Here is a 19,516-nt window from a genome sequence, read left to right as displayed (position 1 = left end):
TTTAGCATGCTCCCCAGCTATAATGTGCCCTCCTTAGCCACAGCCACTCACTTGCTCGCACTGCTGCCAGGAACATGTTGTTCCTGGCAGCAGTTTACTGCCACCTTCTGTTATCTCCCACAAATGCCCACCTCACACAGAAGAGTAATGCTGGATTTTGCCATGGGTCCACAGCCACCCTTCTCCACCGGCCACAGGCAGTCCCTCCACCCTCGCTGTTCAGCTTTTGCTGGCCTGCCATCTCTGTATGTTTAATGTTAGCTCTCTTGTGCTCATTAGCCTCAACTCTGTTTTCCCACGGGACAGTAAGTTCAACAAAATACACCACCTTCTCTACCTCTGACCACAATAGCAGGTCCGGTCTCAGTCGGGTACTCGCTATCTGCACTGGTACAATCAGCCGTTGTTTTATGTCAGCCTCAGCTCCATGTTAACACATCCACCTCAGCAGATAATTTTATGTATCTATGGTATAATCAGAATTCCAGTCAGGTTGACAAAATATTGTCCAAGTAAATATAGGTGGTGAGTAGAGACAACGGTTTATGAATTCTGGTAATTCAAGACTGAGATGAAGACACTCACCTACTAAGATGCTGAGATCACTGATCATATATCCTTGGTAGAGTTCAATCTTGGAATAATACACAAATGACGTTAAAATTTATTAGAATATATTCATCAATCTTTTGTAAAAGGTTTTATTGGTTGAACACAACAGAATAAATCAAAACTAAAGAGAAAACAACGAATCAATACAAAATGAGGAGTAGAAGCCTAGGTTTTATGAGTCTATATATTAATGAGGTTCATGGTTCGTGCTCAGTACTTAGAAGATGAAAATACATAATTATAATTAATAGAAGAAATAATGACAATGGGAATTCATGATACACTCCCATCACAATGATTTTAACATTTTTGTGGCATCTTTCATACTCTTTTATAAATATTTGTCTTTTTATTACTTAAAAAAAAAACTACTCCATCTCTCTAACTCATGCATTGGGATGTCTTATATTTCTTTGTAAATCTTCCGCAGACAGAAACCCATAAATTGGATATAAATTTGTCTGTTTCCTGGAGTTATCTGGAAGCTACAGAATGCAGTAGGTTTTCTAGAACTTCCACCTGAAAGAAAAGAGAGAGAGAGAGATTTTTAGGAGTTCACCCTGTGTGTCTCTGTCTACCACCCACTCCCCTATTTTACCTGGCTGGTTTCCCCCATCCTAAGGTTCTTGAGCTGGTAGAAGGTAACTTGTCCATCACTGTCTCCCACCACAACGCAGTCTGTCTGTGAGGCAAACAGCAGGGACGTCATCCTCACACCAGGGGCAGCAGGCTTCACAGTGACTGGCTCCAGACTGGAGGAGGGAAGTACATGTATGAACATAACACATCAGAGTGAAACAGGGAACAGGACAAACAGAGTATTCACTCAGTCTGACTCACAGGCTTGAATTCAGGTCCCAGATTTCTAGTTGTCCTTCATTAACAGCTCCAAATACTGTGGCCCACTTTGGAGACCACTTGATGTTGTGCACAGCCCTCTGGGTGGAGGTGAAGCTTAACACAGGTTGCAGGTGGTCCTGCTTCCAAAGGTGGATGGTCCAGTCAGCGGAGCAGCTCAGGAACACATCAGGATGGAGTGGACACCAAGTGATGCTGTTCACAGGACACTGAGAGGGTGCAAAATGTCAATCATACTTGTGCTCTCTCTGTCAGTAAGTTTCTGTAACTATTAGGTTTGTCTCTGGAGAACATGTTCATGCACATGTACCTGCAAAATAAATAATATACATTATACAGTGAATTAAAATAATACATGGTTCTGACAATTCACTATTTAAACTGGGGTTCAGTATCTTCCTTAATGACACTTCAGCATGTGTTCCATGTACTGAGGTTCAAACCGCTAATCCTCTGGACAACCCGCTCTACCTACCAACTGAGCCTAAAGAGCCTTAAGACCAAAGGAAGCTCATATCAAATATTTTCTGGGGTGGAAACCCATTATACTCCTTACGTGTCTTTACTACAGCCATGTTTGTTTGTAAATGAGCCTCACCAGAAGGAGGTGGTGATTGTGGATTTATCCTGATCGACTTACACAGTGTTTCTTGTAAGTCTCCAGAAACTGCTGACTGTTGGAACAGGAACATTTGTGGATGAGACCTTCTGATGTACCAGCCAAGTATATATTGGAGTCCTGCAGGAACAATGTAACACAAGACAATCGGCGTCCATGATGATGATGACAACATAATTAGTGCTTTCTGTTTTTGTTTGTTTGTTTGTCTGTTTTTTTTAAAAAAAAAAATCACAAGTTTCTCCTTTTTTCTGAAGACGTTTCATTGGAAACCACCCAACCACACATATAATGACTTTGACTTTTTGTTGGATCGACTTACTGTTGGATGGAAGTCAAAACACAGACCAGGAGTCAGCGCTGACAGAACACTTTCTGTCGTCTTCTCTGTCTTCTTCTCTCCTGCCTTCTTCTTTGGATTATGAATTCTCTTGATTTTCATCAGGTCTGTGGTAAGAGAAAACAGCTCATGATTACCTGTCATTACTTTGTTGGCACTGAAATAAAAGTAGTGTAGTTATTGCGTATAGTACCTATGCAGTCGAGGTCATTGTTGAAGACAAACCATTTGCTTATCCTGCCATCTGCACCCACAGAGAAGAGAGCTTCTACCTTTTCCTCTCCTGTCAAGCTCAGCTCTTGCTGAGTCCACCTAAGCTGCCAGACAGGCCCCAAGTGTCTGTTGAGACATTCACTGCACAGACAACAACAGAGCAGCAACATGAGTGGCATTAAATTAATTTTACCACGTGATGGAAGACCTGCCTGCACTGTGCTCACCGGCTGCTGATAACATGTGACTCGCTGTCTTGACTCTGCATGTTGTAGATAGCTATGCTGCCATCATACATCCCCACAGCTAGCTGACTGGGGCTGCTGGCTGAGAAATCCAGGGAAGTCACAGCGCTGTCACAGTGGATGATACGCTCAGGCCACTGCAGAGGGAGGAGACACAGCAGGAACTCATACATAGTCTAAATTGTCACTCAGCGATATGATGCTACTAAGTAAGTCAGGTCAAAGCCATACCATGAGGTTTTTGACAGACCAGCAGCACACCAGACCTGATTTCTGGTTCTGGGAGTCAAACTCGCCATATCCCACAGCCAGGAGGTCCTGACAGAGAAAAGCTTTTTTAGTGAAATTACTACAGTTTGAATGTATTTAAGACTCCCAGTAGTTTACATAAAAGATAACATAAATCATTGCTAACAGTTTTGATAAATGTGTCAACAAAAGCAGTCCCTGGTATTCTGTTTACAGACTACTCACAAATTTCCTGTGTTCCAGAAGAACGTTTCAAAGTCTCAATAACATAAAATTCATATAAAATGATTTTAAAAAGACACGAAAAAAACACTTCCAGGTGACAAGTTAGATTGATTTAGAAAATCAGTTCTTATGATTTCACATTTGCTTAATTCACATAAACAGGTGGTGCTAAAAGCTAACTTGCCCAGCTTAGCAGAGTAGGAGCAGCATCTGACATTCAGAATGTATTTTATTGCGATATCATTAAATTATATATAATGATTGTATCAAGTATGTGTTTATCAAACTAAATCATCATCAAGACAACAGCAATATTTTTTATTTTTTTTAATTTCTTTTATAACTTGTACTGCACAGTTTTGCTAAGAACTTTCAAACCCTCCAGTGGTTTTAGAGTCTGTTCTCTACTTCCGTAGGGCATAATAGATTATTTGTTCTCTAGTCTCTGTTACCGGGTTCTTCTTGTTCCAGGCCATGCTGCTGATGCTGCGTCTTCTGCTCAGCTCACAGCTGAAAACCCAGAGACACTCCAGGGCTGGAGATGGAGCACTTTCGGTATCCCCCAGTCTCTGACCTACAGCCCCAGGCTTCATAGGGCTATCTGGATCTGACAAAATCATTCCACATATACTTGTTTAAATGGTTACATTTCATACATTAGTACTCATTATCACCAACAGCTGGAGGGCATAGCGTGAATGTGTATAGGACTAGGTGTGAGCAGTAAAATGCTCTTTTTTCTTGTGTCTTATTACTAGCATGTCAGCACAAGTGAAAAGGGTGTGATGATGAGCTGAGATTACCTTGTAGTACAGGGAGTTGCCTGTAAGCAGACAGCTGAGGTTGGAAGCTGTTTCGCAGTATGCTCCTCTCCATCACTAGTAAGCAGTGCTGGAATTTCTCCGACAACATGATGAGCTGCAGTTCTGACTCTGAGTAAAAACTGTTCCCCAATGCTTCCACCTCTTTCAGCGAGCTAGAAACACTAACTGAAGAGGCACAGACTACATATGATAAAGTAATACATCTGTTGATGGACACTATTCTTAATCAGTAAAACAGTTTGTCTGTATGATGTAAACAGTTCATGAAAGAAATAATATTGAAGCTAATATTAATGATTAATTTTGTCCTTCATCCTTACCTGTACTGGTTGTGCTGCCCATTGACACACTCTTCTCTGTGCCTCTACTGGAGTCCACAACAGCCTCTGGATAATCATCCTTCTCTGCTGTGGGTTTATCCATAGCTTCTTCCTGATCGGTGCTGCAGAAGGTGTCATACATGTCCCAAGTGGTAACAGTCGTGGCTGCAGATATTGAAACATTTCATTGTGTAAAAAATTAATTTGCTAAAATTCCTGTGAAAATGTGCCAATGTGTGTGTGCCAAGTGTATTGACTGAATAACAGGTAGCAAGAAATTCTGGTAAAGTTACAGCTGAATAAAGTATTGATATTGCTACAAATAGAAATGGTTAGCTAAAAGTAGTCTTTAAAAATCCAAAAGGGCAATAAGGGCAACTGGATTTGTAAAATTCTCTCAGTCCAGTTGCCCTTATTCACCGCATTTTGGATTACCATGACCTGGGTGACTGAGAATCTTCACAGACATGGTCTTTAAAAAGGTAAAATAGCTAAAAGCTATAAGGATAGACCTTTGAAACAGATATTAAATACATCAGCTCAGCTCACACACCCCTAGACCTCTGTGTGCCTTGTTTCCTTCTGCTTTTCTCTGACGTGCTTTATCAGTCAGCCCAAGCTTCTGCCTCTGTTTCTCAGCTACCAGGCCAAGACTCAGCCCCAGAGCCATTATGTAGAGTAAATAAACTACTCATTACACTTACTCTGACTACTGCCTGTATGTCTGCGCATGAGATCACGTGGCTAATTGTAACAAAATGTTTTAAATAGACATTATAGTCATGGTTAAAAGCTATATAAACAGTAAGAGTTAATTATGGAATCACATATTCATCGGGTGGGTGAAAACACAGGAACAATAAACAATGTTTAGTAGTAAGTAGTGAATAAGTGGTTTTAGTAGATACCTGCTTCCACCATGACCATGCTGTCAGTCTGGACCTGTTTGTTTTTAGTAGCTCCATTCATTGTCTGCATCGATCGGTCCTCATAGTTATCATTGCCCAACTTATTCCTGCAAACCTCGGCATAGCGACTGTTCCTCTCTCTGTGCAGAAAGACAACAAAGACAACAGCTTGTTGTCATCAATAAAAAAATCCTCAGTCAGTGCAGTCAGTTCAGTAGAGCAGTTTAAAAGATTTAAAGCCTTGTAGCAGCCTGTTCAAGCTGACTTGGTATCCAGTTCCTGTCAAATAGATAAAATGGTCAGGAAGTACAGAATGCTCACATGATGTCTTGTGCCTCATCAGCTTGCACTGACACGAAGGTGCTGGGTATGTCCAGCAGTGAAATATCCTCCGTCTCAGTGATGAAGACGTCTATGACCTCTTTCAACATATCTTCTGTCATTTGTTCTTTCACTGTGTCCTTTTTGCCTCTCACGTCTAACAGAAGACAAAAGATATGAAGCAAAAATGTAATACCACAGAAGAGACTATATGTTACATTTATTGGCTACTGGGATCTGTGACATAATAACATATATGAATGTGCATTATTTTAAGGGACCTGGGTAGAAGTTGGGCAGGTCTCGTTTGGAAAATGTATCCTCAATCTCCTCATTCAATGACTCTATTGTGGACTGGCTAGATATTCTGCTGCTTCCCAATACCGACCTGGAAAACAATGTCACAGCTCATTACAAACAAATAGTTTGTGATGATTCAGACCTCTTCATTTTCTGTACATGGTACTGTGTTGTAGAATATGTTATAAATGGATACAGTTTTCTATTATCTCAAAATCAGAACACATTTTTAGCTGTTTTTTTTTTTTTTTTCCAAATTCATCAATCAAAAAACTGAAGGATTCATATCCTTGAGTCAGCACTTTGTAGAAGCCGCTTTGGCGTGTTTTTCTCGCAAATCCTGTCATACTTCATTAGACTAAAGCTGTGAAGTACTATCTTTGAGTCTCACTAAAAATTCTAAACTCTGGGGTTTTAAGGCTGAGCTGCTCTAGGCAGTGGTCCTGAAACCACTCCATCATTTTAAAGGTTGCATACCATAAAGCCTAGAAAATTCCTCTCTGACGCTCCATTAGAGTTACCCATAGTTGTAGGTCATTCCACCAGTCAAACATCTCTATGTCTCAGAGTTCCCTTCACTCCATGGCTTTGCTTTTGTCCTGACCTGTCTGAAATATGGTATAACATAGTATAAAATGCAGACGTATCTCCTATTCTACAGTATGTCAAATTAATTAATTTGGTCATCAAAGAAAACATACCAAAACAATAATAGCAAACCAATGACACCCAATTATCAGTTTTATATTTTTCAGATTTTTTTCTTACAATGGGCAGTTGTGCACAAATTAGTTTGTAAAATGCCAGGTGTCTGAGACAAATGTAAATATGATGCAAATATTTTTTTGTGTTTTTTCTCCTTATTGCTTTAACAAATGGGTTGTGCACCCCCTGAGACCATCTCAGATCACAAACTCAGCTGGTGTTAAACAATGTGGCACCTGGAGAAAGGCATGGCGAAGCTCCCTGTGGTTGTTGTCTGATCTGATGATGATCCAGCTGAGAATTCATCCGCAAAGAACCTGCTGGCTTTGGCCTGCACTGCTCCTGGGTCTGCTTGGTACAGTGGCTGAGGAGTGACGTCATTGTCTTCTTCATCAAACACCTGGAAATACAACTACTGGATAAGACTTGTTTTGAGTAGCTTCTGCTTTTACTCTGCTACATTTCAAAGGGCTGTGACGTACTTTTTGTTTCAGCGCATTAATACAATCACTTTAATTTGATCTGAAAATTATTAAATTAAATTTAATCAAACACATCAGATAAATTCATGAATTTGGGTGTAAAAAATGCACTTTACTTTGTTTTCAAGTTACTTAACCGACAGGAGGCAATATATTTCAGTTAATGATTTACTTTAATACTCTTTGTCAAGTTACTCATGGTGTTCCTCAAGCCGTTATTATTTACAATTTACATTAACGATCCATGTAATGTCTCAATGTAATTGTCTAAGGTATTATATGAAGATACAACTGTCTTTTATTCACATAACAACCCTGAAGAAATATTTAAAGTACTAAATCAGGAACTCATTAAGATTAATGACTGGTTTGACTGCAACAAACTATCTCTAAATATTAAGAAAACCTACTATGTTTCCTTTGGAGTTCAACCAGTGAACACAGAACTATCACTGAACTTAAAACACATTAATTGATAGAGTTCAATTTATGAGATTTGTCTGTGTAAATATTGATGAATCTCTATGTTGGAAAGCTAATTATTTGTTTATGTGTAAACTAAACTGGAAAATAACTGGTCTCTTACTGTGGTACATCCTGGACAGTATGGTCTATCACAATGCTACTATTCGTGCCCACACTCAGTCGGTCAGTTCAGAGTCTCTGGTTAGCATGTTTTTGGAGGTGGGAAGAAACTGGAGTACCCGGAGGAAACCCAACCGGACACAGGGAGAACATGCACCCAGAAAGGCCCGAGCTAGACTCGAACCCGAACCTTCTCGCTGGGAGCCATCAGCTAACCACTGTACGGACCGTGGGGAGTTTCCTCAGAGACAGGTGAAGCGCTAGGACCAAGTGGAAAACGGCCGCTCAAGCTGAAGCCTGTTTCCCTTAGTTTAGACCCGCACACAAGCTCCTCGATTGGCTCCCGTTTCTCGTGTGATTGGCCGTCCCCGCTGTCACTCCATCAAGTTGTAAACAGCACTAGCACTTACACACCGGTCTGCTAGTTACCGAGGTGTCCCTGTTAATCCGCCACTGTAAGTTGGGCGTTTGTTTTGCCTGGGTCACGTCAGCTAGAAGGATTGTAATATCAGAGGTTGCATTTACAATAACGTTTGAATCAGTGTGTTTGTGTGTGTGTGTGTGTGTGTGTGTGTGTGTGTGTGTGTGTGTGTGTGTGTGTGTGTGTTTGGTAATTAGACGCAGCCATGATGTCTAAAAAAAGAAAAGTGGACATCAGAGACTTCTTAAGAAGTCAACGTGTAAGTTACTCAAAGAAATGCGTTGCACCCATCCTGCAGCACCTTTACTGGCTACTAGTTTGACCAGCCCACCACTGTGGAGGTGCTATGTAAATGAGGTCTGTTTACCATATATTCAAAAAATAAGTGTAAAATTGGTGATACTGATTTGGAGTGAAGTTGAGTAACAAGGTGAAACACAGAATTGGGTGATAATGTTTTGCTACATCCCTTACAACCAGTCAAACCAAAAAAAAAAGGGAACAGTAAACTTAAAAGTAGCTAAAGAAAACTAGAAGAACTACTAGAAAACACAGTGAACTGAAAGAGTTAGCGTTTTATTAACAATACTTGTGTTTATTCTGGGTTATGTTAAGAACACTATTCTGATTATTCTGTGGACTTCAGTAATGCAGTAGCCTGCCACTAGAAAAGCTTCTTCTTAGTTTCCTTGCGCCACCAATGCTGCTGCCTCTAAACATTAACACATTTAAAGTTACCCGAACAGACTGTCTCGGAGTTTGAATGGTGCTCTTCTCCAGAACTCTGCTGCCAGCGGCCAGACTCAGGCGCCTCTTGCTCGGGGAGAAGATCACGCTGTTTGTTTGCCTTGAGCTTTGGTTGACTCCCTGAGGTCCCGACACTGACACGTTTGTTCTTCGAGAAGAGCTACGGAGAGAGCAGAGCAGCGGTCAGCGCGGCTAGGATGGTTAGACAGAACATGTCGAGAAAAAGATGTCAGCTTACGGCCTCAGCACCAGGGTGCGTTTCGTCGGTCTTTCCTCTTTTGCCACCGGAGCAGACATTTTTCATGCGCTTTGTTACTGAAGTTGGTGTGTTACCATGGTAACGCGACGCCTCACATTACGCGTACATTACAACCCTGCAGACAGGCTTACACTATTTTCTATTTTATTTTACTAGGTCTGATTTACGTTTCCTTTTCTTTTTATTTTCTTTTATTTGATCTTTCTTTGTACTTGTGTCAAGAGTGTTTCTTTTATGTGCAACTGTGTTACTATAACCAAGCAGTTTCCCTTCCCTTCCTAGGTCTAAAGTCGCAAGTTTACCTTACCTTTATAATAAACAGACATTTTATACTGAGATTCTTGGAGCTTCAAAATAGAGGGATTGTTTTATATATATGTGTGTGTGTGTGTGTGTGTGTGTGTGTTACAACCAAGTGCCACCTTGTAATCAGTTGTAAGGTGGTGGAAAAGGGAAAAGGTGGAAACTTTACTTGTATTGTGATCATTATCTTCCTATTCAAGTATAGTGAAATAATAATTGTGTTTCTTTTATCAAAGGGACAGTTAAAGTAAAAGGACACAGGGTACAGACTGCACCACTTGTGTTTCATACTCGCTCCATTCTTGACTCTAGATAAGAGTCCTGCCTTGATCTATCAAAGATGAGAATCTTATCACAGTGGTCTCTGCTCTTTAGACTCACATAAAAACTGTGTGTCAAACATTTGAATCTTGTCACAACAGAAAGAGCAGCTAGAAGAGGATGGGGGAAGAGAAAAACAAGAGGGAGGATAGGACTGGCAAAGACGTGGACGAAAGGCAAAACAGGTTAGTGGCAAATTACTGACCTATTCGATTAATTAATCAAGCAGAACATAAGAGGTTGAGACATGTGTTTGTGACATGGTCAGGTAAAGACACTACAGACACTGCAGCATACAGGTTTTTAAACACCGCAATACATGAAATTCATGTGATTGCATAGATAACCAATTAATTCTTCTATGTTTACCTTCTGTCTTACTATAGAGAGTCGCAGGAAAATGACCTTTACCTGGGTTGTCTCACCAAACGACACCTAATAATGATGTCTGTGGCTGTTGGACTTATCATCGTGCTGATTATTATCACTGTCACTGCCGTGGTGCTCTCCAATAAATCAGGTACATTCTTCAAGATACTTGGAAGCATGGTTCTCTGAGGCACCTTTGCTGAAATGTTCATCACATGTGACAATTAACTGAACAATTTCATTCAAGCAGTAATCAATCACTTAATCACTCCAGTCTTATGCAACTTTTTGAAATTTCCACTTGAAAAATCATCCAAAACATTAGCCAGTAACACCTCTACAGCCTCAAACCTCAAAGGAGAAGAGTGGGGGGGGTGGGGGGGAACTGACTTTGCATGTGTGCTTTTTTAAAAAAAAGAAACTCTGCTAAAAACAAACAAACAAACAAAACAACAACAAACAAAGGTGATGAATATACGATCACACAACCCATGTTCAGACATGGCATTGAAATACATCTTTAAACCCATGCACAAGCTGTCAGTAGTCTAAGCACTGGAGTGAAGACACACTGAGGACATGATGAGATGTGATTATTCAGATCACAGTTGGAGGTGGTTTTGGTTGCATTTGACCATATATTTTTAGCAGTGTGCAAAATCGCCAGTACTAGTGATTGTACTGTGGAAAACTAGAGTCGACGTAGAGATGATCATGATGTTACTACTGCTAAATTTAATCTGATTGTTTGATCCCTCGTGGATCATTAAAGTTTCTCTAATATTTATCTTTGAACAAAAATGATTGCCGTCCCTGGGTGGGCTCGAACCACCAACCTTTCGGTTAACAGCCGAACGCGCTAACCGATTGCGCCACAGAGACCTGCCGGGCGAAATTTGGTGTTGTGAAATTATCCCGAAAGATTACAGATTGTGGCGATTCCCTCACGTTAGTTTAAGGACAACGTAGGAAGGAAGGAAGGAATGAATGATTTCCCTACGAATGAATGTGCATCACTCACAGAGGAAATTATTCAAAACTGCGGTTGAGTGTTTTTTTTTCTCCCAGAATGAATGTGTAAACACAGCTTTTGCAAAAGCAGACAGGATCCGAACAGGGTTCAAGATTTTTGTATTTATGGTCACGCTACGGTCTCATTTTGAAAGGCGCATAATTTAGCGACAGGAAGTAGTTCTGTCTTTGGCTTCAGTCATTGGTCGGCGGCGCAGCACTGGCTGACGTTAACGTTTAGAAGATGGCGGCTTTCGTGGGATGTGAATCGGTTCAGGGTAGAAGTTTGCAAAGACATAATGTTATGAAATCATGATAGTACTTCATATTATCACGACACAAAAAATGGCTTTTACCTTCTAACCTGAAGAGGAAATACACGGGAACTATCCTGAACGATGGACCACCAGAGAGGGCTAAACCACTGTAAGTCTACGCATCAGTAGTGCAGTAAAATCCTTCAGCTGTCAACAAATTAAACTAAGCAATAAACTAAAACCTAGAGTAAACCGACAAATTAAATGACTGGATATGAGCTATCCGTGCTGATATAATAATGCTTATCTGAAAATGCTCACCGTCACAATCAGAGCCTTTTAAAAATATCATGGCTTTGTAGCTATTAAGTAAATAAAAAAATAAATGAAACTAATTTAGTGTTAACGAATAAAATTATTAATTAAATGTGTGATTCTGTCATTAAAAAAGTAACATTATGAATATGATCATGGTGATGTATGAGCAGGTCTTCAATGTTGAAGTTTGGTAAGTACATCGATTTATATTAGCTTTGACTGATTTGATACAGGTTTTGAGCAGCGTGTTTTTGTAACCTCAAACCACGTGCTTAAATACCTTATAATGCAATTAATCTGTTTGATTAAGGTGATCAAAGTTCATGAAGTAACACACACAGCTGATTTTAATGGGATAAACATCACACGCTTGCCATTAGACAACTGGAGTTATGTAATTCACTCTTACTATGGGTGTTATAGAGACTGAACCCTTTTGACCTGGCTTTATATTTGAAATCTGAGTCACAAGTGTAGACAAAAAATAATGTGCTTAAGATGATCACACACTAAACTCTATTATTTAGTAGCATATGGGTTGACATTCTTTTTATAGCATATACTTTAAATGTTTGGGCTTGTGTTTGCTGATGACTGCTACTTAGAGCGCCATTTAACACAAATCTATAGCCATGCACACCTTTGACTGAGACCACACATGTATAACAGAAGAAGTTTGAAGATTGTAGGTGATGTTTCTTTTACTGCTGTGTTAGCTATTTAATCAGTATTATTGTTATCCCACCAACCAGATTTCACCACCAGCCGCCACTGATTGCACATATGTATTTTAGCACATGGTTTAAGACAGTTGTTAGTTAAAGACTGACAAAATCATATCGTGTTTGTCATATTTATATACATATTGGACCATCCTAGTCCCAATCCGCAGCGCATGAAGGAACTAAAAGTATCATGGATGCTTTTAAGACAATAACTAACCAATTACCAAACTTAAACATCTTCATAAATATTGGTCTGTATATATCAACTTGAATGTTCACACTGTCACAAGAAACACTAAATCATAATTTCAGTTCAGACCGGCATTATAAACCTATATCCACAGAAATCTCCCTGGTACCTTAAGCCAAGTCCTTTATATCAGGGCGTCTCCAGACTGTTCCATTTTATATTTGGGTTTTATATTACGTACCCACATCATTCAATATTTCTCTCCCTAAAGTGCTATAATTACTCTCTCTAAAAACTTGTCTATAGACGGGTCAAATTTCATTTAGATTCCATGCAACACTGAAGAGCTTCCCCTCATGAGACTTGAAGAAGAGTTACATGATCCACACGAATGATGCAGCGTCACAGTGAATCCACTGTTGTAAAATAATAAAACATGGTGTGAATAATTTATTCTAGTCTGAGCACCACGTTTATCAGCATGATTAGATATGAAGCAACAGTATAGATTAAAAACATGTTCATCTAACCATCAGGTAACAGGAGTTAATGTTTTACAGGAAACTGTATTCAAAGCTTTATGCAGATAAATAAAATGAACATACTGAGTAATGTATCGCTAATACTAATTATAATATAGGACATTCTGTTGTTTAAATTCGCATTTAGGCACAGTGTGAAAGTGATTGAGAAGTAGAGGGTGTTACTTGTATTTATAGGCTTTCCTATAATTCGATGAGAAAAAACTGCAACACCAATCTGACATGAATGGTCTCTCTGTTCAAAAACAGTGTCCCCCGCTCCTCTCACGTTCTCCACTGGTGGAGACATGCTGGACTACCTGGTGGAGATGGGTAACATCAGCGAACCCGACGGCCTGTTGGCCACCTGGTTTCACAGAGCCAACAGCCAGGACGACATGAACAAAGCTCTCGCAAGTAAAGACACACACTTAACACCGGAGATAAAATTGCATCTTTCAGTGATTGCGCTAGGAACTGTTCGACTGACATCCTGTACTGAACTGCAGCAACATCATACATGTGCTAAATATGTGGTTTAACTAAACCTGTCCCCTCTTCTGTCCTCTCAGGTGATGCCATGATCCTGGAGGCTGATATCACTCTGCATGGTTATGGAACCGCTGATCAGAAGCCCATCCCTATCATGGCTCACTTTCCAGACATCTTTAGCGATAACACTCTGGACCAGTGGCTGGATGCTGTGCTGGCCTCTACAAAAGGTACGAATAGAACAAGTCAAATTAGTCTCGTTAACAGATTCACTCGATGACGAGCTGTGACGTGTTGTGTCTCCTTTAAGGTATGAAGTTGGACTTTAAATCTCTGGAGTCAGTGGGTTTGTCACTGGATCTGCTCAGACAAAAGAACACTGAAAGAGCGATAAACAGGCCTGTGTGGCTTAATGCAGACATCCTTCCAGGTCCTAACGTACCAAATTTTGTGCGTCCAGTCAATGGAACCATGTAAGAAACCTAACATTGTTAAGATTTAGATTTGGAGGTACACATACTCACGCTCACACTCACAACATTACAAAAATAAAGCATATTAGGGAATTATGGTGTAGTGTTTATATAAAGGGCTAACCAACTCTCTTACATTCTTTTTTGCAGATTTCTTCAATTGATTCAAGAGAAGTTTCCAGATGCAACTTTGTCTCCTGGATGGAAGGTATTACATGCTCCTAGCCACTAACAATCACGACAACCTGCAGTTTTTTTTAGCCTATAGCTCTGGGGATGGTCATGTCAGTCAGCTGGTGGGGAACTGGTACACATCCATTCTGTTGCTGTGTGAGGCTGTACGTAAGGTTTAAAATACTGTCAACATTGGTTGCTAATATGCAAACAGTGACAACGCAAATATGGTGTAGTTGTGCAGGCATAGTGTGTAATGTCAGTGTAATGCAGTTACTGAAATTATGAACCGAAAATGGCTTGGTGTGTTACAGGATGATCAAAGCAATGCAACTGTCTTTGAGACATTTCACAAAATGTCAGTGTCATCAGGACACAAAGGACACGAATGGAGTGGTTTGTCCTTTCACTGATGCAGTGCAAAAACTCCTGCATCACAAAAAAGCAGGATCACGTGTCATCTGAGAAGTTTCCTTTCAGATGTGTGGCTGCCATGTTTGATTGTTAGTGTCCAGTACATATTCAGTCATCCACATTGTGGGTTGATCAGCTGCGACTGAAATGTTTAATTAAACATTAAACATTTCAGGCCCCCCAGCTACAGATCAGAGTCTCAGATTGGCTCAGTAGACTCTGACTCTTTCATGCAGCCACCCAGAAGTTGAATAATCAGAAGTCCATTTGTCTGAATGATTGGAATTTACAATTGTCATTGCATTGTTTCTGACAGGTACTCTATACTCCTCCAATAGCTGTTGCTTCATACTCTAGGGCCATGGTGGAAGACATGTATGATATGATCAAAGACGTACCCCAAAAGGTAAGCTACAAAGATTCGCAGAAGTGTGAAAACTAGGATGTTTAGTAAAGGGATTGACAAAAAACAACAAAACATTGTTCATGTTCACTGCTTACCCTACTATATTCATGGCGATATTCAATTAGCTGCTGCTGTTCTTTGAAGCGATGCATCAGTGCGGCCGCCGCATTGTCACATACTGTATCTCTGTCAGGACAAGAGATCTGTCTGATAGTTACGTTGTTTCAGTTTTAATTGAATTCTGAATCAATGTTTCACAAGTATAGATTTATTTACACACTTCTTTACTGTATTATTGAAGGTTTTCTAATGTCACTCCTTAATGGCAGCAGCCATCCTTAGCAGGATGCCACAACTCCAAAAACATGAAGAACAGCACAAGGTGTTGACCTGGCCTCTAAATTCACTAGATCCCAAACTGATCAAGTATCTGTACAATAATCAACAGAGGTCCCTCCCCTCAACCCATATGACCCAAAGTCCCCCACTAATAACACTCTAATACCAGACACCACAGGACACCCTCCGAAGGTCCATGTCCATTCTTTGATGAGTTACAACTGTTTTGGAGGCACAATGAGACTTACACAATGTTAGGAAAGTGGTCATAATATTATGCCTGACCAGTGTATATATAGAATAGTACCGTATACATATTGTGTTACAAATTTGCTAAAAGCAGCCCAAAGTTTTGTTTTTATCCGTATACTGTGTCTCTAATATATGACATTGTGGGCAGCAGCTCCAAGTCAATGACGGATTTAAGATCTGCAGTGAAACATCAGGGCTGTTTTGTCTCTCCAGGTCACGTTCCCTGTCCACGCCCTGTTGGTCCGCAGTGGCTGGCAGCATCTGAAATGGCTCCTCAGCCAGTCACCACGGTAACGAATAACTTCCATCTGTGCCAAGGCAGTGAGCTGATTGCTAACTGTTTAAAATACTGGGCGGAACCCAAAAAGATTGTTTCTTGAGTTTCCATGATGGTGACGCACACTGATGATTAAATTTGGTTTTCAGGTTCAGCCTGACTTTGTGGCAGGGGTCCATTCACCCGAACGTCAGTGATCTGCTGTTTGTCCGTGACAACACTCAGCCTTCGGAAGTCTACTACGATATATATGAACCCACGCTGTCAGACTTCAAACAGGCTGCAGGCAAGTTAGGAACCTGCAGACATGCCATATACTGTACATGAGTTGTTTTTGTTGCTTAATAAATGGTGAATAAAAACTAGAATTGAGATAAGAATAAGTAACTAAATTTATTACAAAACTATTATTATAATACTTGAAAAGTATAGGCCTTCCTAAAAGGCCTTTGTGATTATTTATGATAATAAATAATCATCATATATATGTTTTGTTTTTATTGCTATGTTAATTATCTTTGCAGGGAATCGGAGCCAAGTGAGGAAGTTCTATCCTGGAGGAGACCTGCTGGACTTCCTTTATCCAACACACTACCCAGGCACCAACGTCTCACCTGCAGCTACACAGCACAGCAGCCTGGCAGTGCGCTGGTTTACAGTCAATGATCAGGCTTCCCTGTTGGCTCAGCTCTCAGGTATCTAGTCTTTCACATCACATGTTCTCACAATCTAATCGTTGTCTTATGTCCCAAACTCCTTTTTTAAAGTATATTCTGTGATCAATAGCTCTACACCAGGGGTGCCAAAATTATTCCCAGTGGAGGGCCAAAATTGAATCCAGGGGTGCAAAATGTTAATTGTGCAGTACATTAAGTTAAATATGTTAGTATGTGTTACATGCAAAGGTGATTTTATTGTGTTTTTATGGAAGTTCAAAACGGGTGTGCACATAAGTAGACATCATTTTTCTCTAAAACTACATCATGTGAAAAGTTGATTCTTAGTTTTATACTTATCAGTTTCCAACAAGCCCGTATAGTGAAGAGAAATAAAAAACAAATGCATATCAAACAAGAGCTCCGGTCTTAAGATAAATGCGATAAAGAAAGTAATTATCCTACAGAGCAGAACGTTCTCCTTGGTGAAATCTGGTGGTTTGGCGCCATCTGATGGTAGTATTAAGAATGACATGAACATGTGTTCAAGCTTTTACAGACACTGGGAGGGGATGATACTTGTTTGAAACTGGATTATGTGTTAAGTAAGAGCAGGCTGAGGATATCAAGTAAACCTGTGGACACTGCTGTTGTTTTAAGTCACAGTGACAGGAACTCCACATTATTCCCTTTCTGTCTCATTCATACATGTGCAGATGGGGACGGCGGGATGCTGGTCATTAACGTGGCTTCTCGAAGCAACCAGCCTGACGTCCCTGTGGTGGAAGGTTCTGGAAGCAGCTCAGAGCACCTCATGTTGCAGGTATACCAGCATCACAACAGGACACCAATAATATCAGAATTACAAAGATAAAAAATGTATTCCGGCAAATTGAATAGAATTGCGCACAAGAGACAACTTTAAACTGCTGGGCTTCAGTGTGAAAAGAGTAGTGACTCTTTCAAGCTTCTCCAGTCATGTCTTTTATCAACACTGAAGGGCTGGTCAGACCTGGTTATTTAAATGCATTCTCAGTGGTCCATTCGCAAGTAACCAGCTGTGAGCACTGTGGTTTTATCGACATTTTAAATGTGTCTTGAGATCTGATCACAAATCTGTGCTCTGAATTCAAATGAATATCAGTATCCCATCGCGGGACAAATGAAGGTTTTCTTGTTGTAATTCTAATTCTAGTCACTTGGAGTGTAGTCAAATATCAAATGACTGTTGTCTCTAAGGGATCTCTTCCACTGTATCGGAACCACGAACAGCACTGTTGGTTGTGTCTGCGTCATGACCACACAAATGGACTTTGCATTTGCACAATAATACTAACTACAACTGGTGGATAGTATTTGTTAGCAAAGTATTTAGGGATCTATACACTCAACAGTCACTGTTAGCAATTGGTCAGTATATATGATTGAGCTCCATTTATGACTGTTGTGTAGATCTCTTCGTTTTGTAATGAGCACTTAAAGACTGACATTTAACAACCTGTTACATTAAAAACACCTTCTGTGTGCATATTTGCAGGATGTCCTTCAGCTGCTTGAGCAAAATGCTCACGCCCCCTGGGGCGTCTACCTGCGGATCCACACTCATCAGCTTCTGGAGGCTTCGCTCAACTTGCTGCAGTCGGCCTACAGCACAGAGAATCTCTACAGGCCTGTCTGGATCAGCATGGAGGGTTTACAGAGCAGCGACAGCACCTCGGTATGTACTCTGCCTTCCTGCCTCACTGGCACCAGCATTTCTAATATGTGGCATGCAATAGTCCACTGTTACTCATTCAGTATTGTTACCACTTGTGTAATACAGGTATTACATGTCTTTAGGCGCTTGTATTCCTCTACATTGTCACCCTCCTCTCTTTCAGGACTTTGTTTCCACAGTAGAGAGGCTGTTTCCTTATGTCACCCTGGTGCAGACTGAGCAGAACTGGCCCCCTATGGTACCAGCACCACTAACAGGCTTGTCTCAGAGGGTCGCTGTGCATCTAAATGCAGCATCGTTGATCAAAGGGCGGGAACAGCTTCACGTTCTAATGGGGCTGATGGACAAATATGACTTTGTAGTGGAGACAGAAACAAATAGCTATGCTGAAGCATTTACAGTACTGGAGGGACTTATGGCCCAGCGCACAGGGAGAGCAAACACTAACCTGTATGTGTTATCTAACATGTCCTAACTGAAGAACTCAGAATTACAGAATTATACAAATATCAACAAGGATATTTGTGTTATACAGTTGTCTCTTTAAATACTGTGAATAGAAATGTCTGTCACTGACCTTTCACATTGTAACATCAAAATGTTGCAACCCATCAAGAGCCTGACCAATATTCTGTAGACCTGCAGTATAATATCATCTGATATTGATTAATCTTTATCTATCATGTTTACACTGGTGAATTTGTGGTAAAAAAAAATTGCTGGACTTATCTGAATGTATTTTTTGTAGTTGTATTTGTATTTTTTTTTTAAATCAATTGTGTAAAATATTTATGTAATTCATAAAATAAGTAAAAAATCAAAATGAATTAATTAATAACTCTGCTGATTGTCATTTATATTTTCATGACATACCATAGTTTTAAAAGTTTATGTTTATTTTATTTGATACGGAGAACACAAATACATTGACACTGTCCCAGTGGACAGACCAGATGCTTTGCTTGAGTGTATATAGCAGACATGCTTATTTTCAACACCAATCCATAGGCGGCTTTTCTATTTATATATGTATATATATATATATATATATACACACAGTGTATATTT

At 40.1% G+C, this 19,516-nt stretch overlaps 2 protein-coding genes and 1 non-coding gene across 5 annotated transcripts; 1 reads left to right on the top strand and 2 right to left on the bottom strand.

Moving 5' to 3' along the window:
* Positions 1-1,028: 1,028 nt before the first annotated feature.
* On the bottom strand, positions 1,029-9,333 carry dnai4 (dynein axonemal intermediate chain 4). Of its 2 annotated transcripts, none has more exons than XM_047588396.1 (17): positions 9,213-9,333; positions 8,966-9,134; positions 6,976-7,139; positions 6,016-6,122; positions 5,735-5,891; positions 5,414-5,553; positions 4,506-4,670; positions 4,165-4,365; positions 3,814-3,968; positions 3,119-3,205; positions 2,870-3,024; positions 2,623-2,783; positions 2,412-2,536; positions 2,111-2,209; positions 1,453-1,679; positions 1,211-1,364; positions 1,029-1,131 (listed from the first exon to the last, which is right to left on the bottom strand). In XM_047588396.1, the coding sequence occupies exons 1-17, from the start codon at positions 9,269-9,271 to the stop codon at positions 1,087-1,089; spliced, it is 2,370 nt and encodes a 789-aa protein (XP_047444352.1). In that variant the 5' UTR covers positions 9,272-9,333; the 3' UTR covers positions 1,029-1,086. The 2 variants fall into 2 exon arrangements, with proteins under 2 accessions (XP_047444352.1, XP_047444353.1); XM_047588397.1 differs by having other exon boundaries at positions 4,165-4,350.
* fam151a (family with sequence similarity 151 member A) lies at positions 8,245-19,269 on the top strand. 2 transcript variants are annotated; one of them, XM_047588399.1, is made up of 14 exons: positions 8,245-8,261; positions 9,959-10,042; positions 10,244-10,377; positions 13,519-13,665; positions 13,821-13,970; positions 14,051-14,213; positions 14,364-14,421; positions 15,118-15,207; positions 16,012-16,088; positions 16,225-16,361; positions 16,600-16,770; positions 17,448-17,554; positions 18,269-18,448; positions 18,612-19,269. In XM_047588399.1, exons 2-14 carry the CDS (start codon positions 9,978-9,980, stop codon positions 18,921-18,923), a joined length of 1,791 nt encoding a protein of 596 aa, XP_047444355.1. In that variant the 5' UTR covers positions 8,245-8,261; positions 9,959-9,977; the 3' UTR covers positions 18,924-19,269. The 2 variants fall into 2 exon arrangements, with proteins under 2 accessions (XP_047444355.1, XP_047444356.1); XM_047588400.1 differs by lacking the exons at positions 8,245-8,261; positions 9,959-10,042; positions 10,244-10,377 and adding an exon at positions 11,457-11,663.
* On the bottom strand, positions 11,035-11,108 carry trnan-guu. Its single transcript has one exon. It is a non-coding gene; the product is annotated as a tRNA-Asn (tRNA).
* Positions 19,270-19,516: the final 247 nt, after the last annotated feature.

Source organism: Mugil cephalus, chromosome 7 (genome assembly GCF_022458985.1).
Source record: "Mugil cephalus isolate CIBA_MC_2020 chromosome 7, CIBA_Mcephalus_1.1, whole genome shotgun sequence".
Taxonomy (NCBI): domain Eukaryota; kingdom Metazoa; phylum Chordata; class Actinopteri; order Mugiliformes; family Mugilidae; genus Mugil; species Mugil cephalus.
Note: the sequence above shows the minus strand (reverse complement) of the source record. Positions and strands in the feature narration are given on the sequence as shown.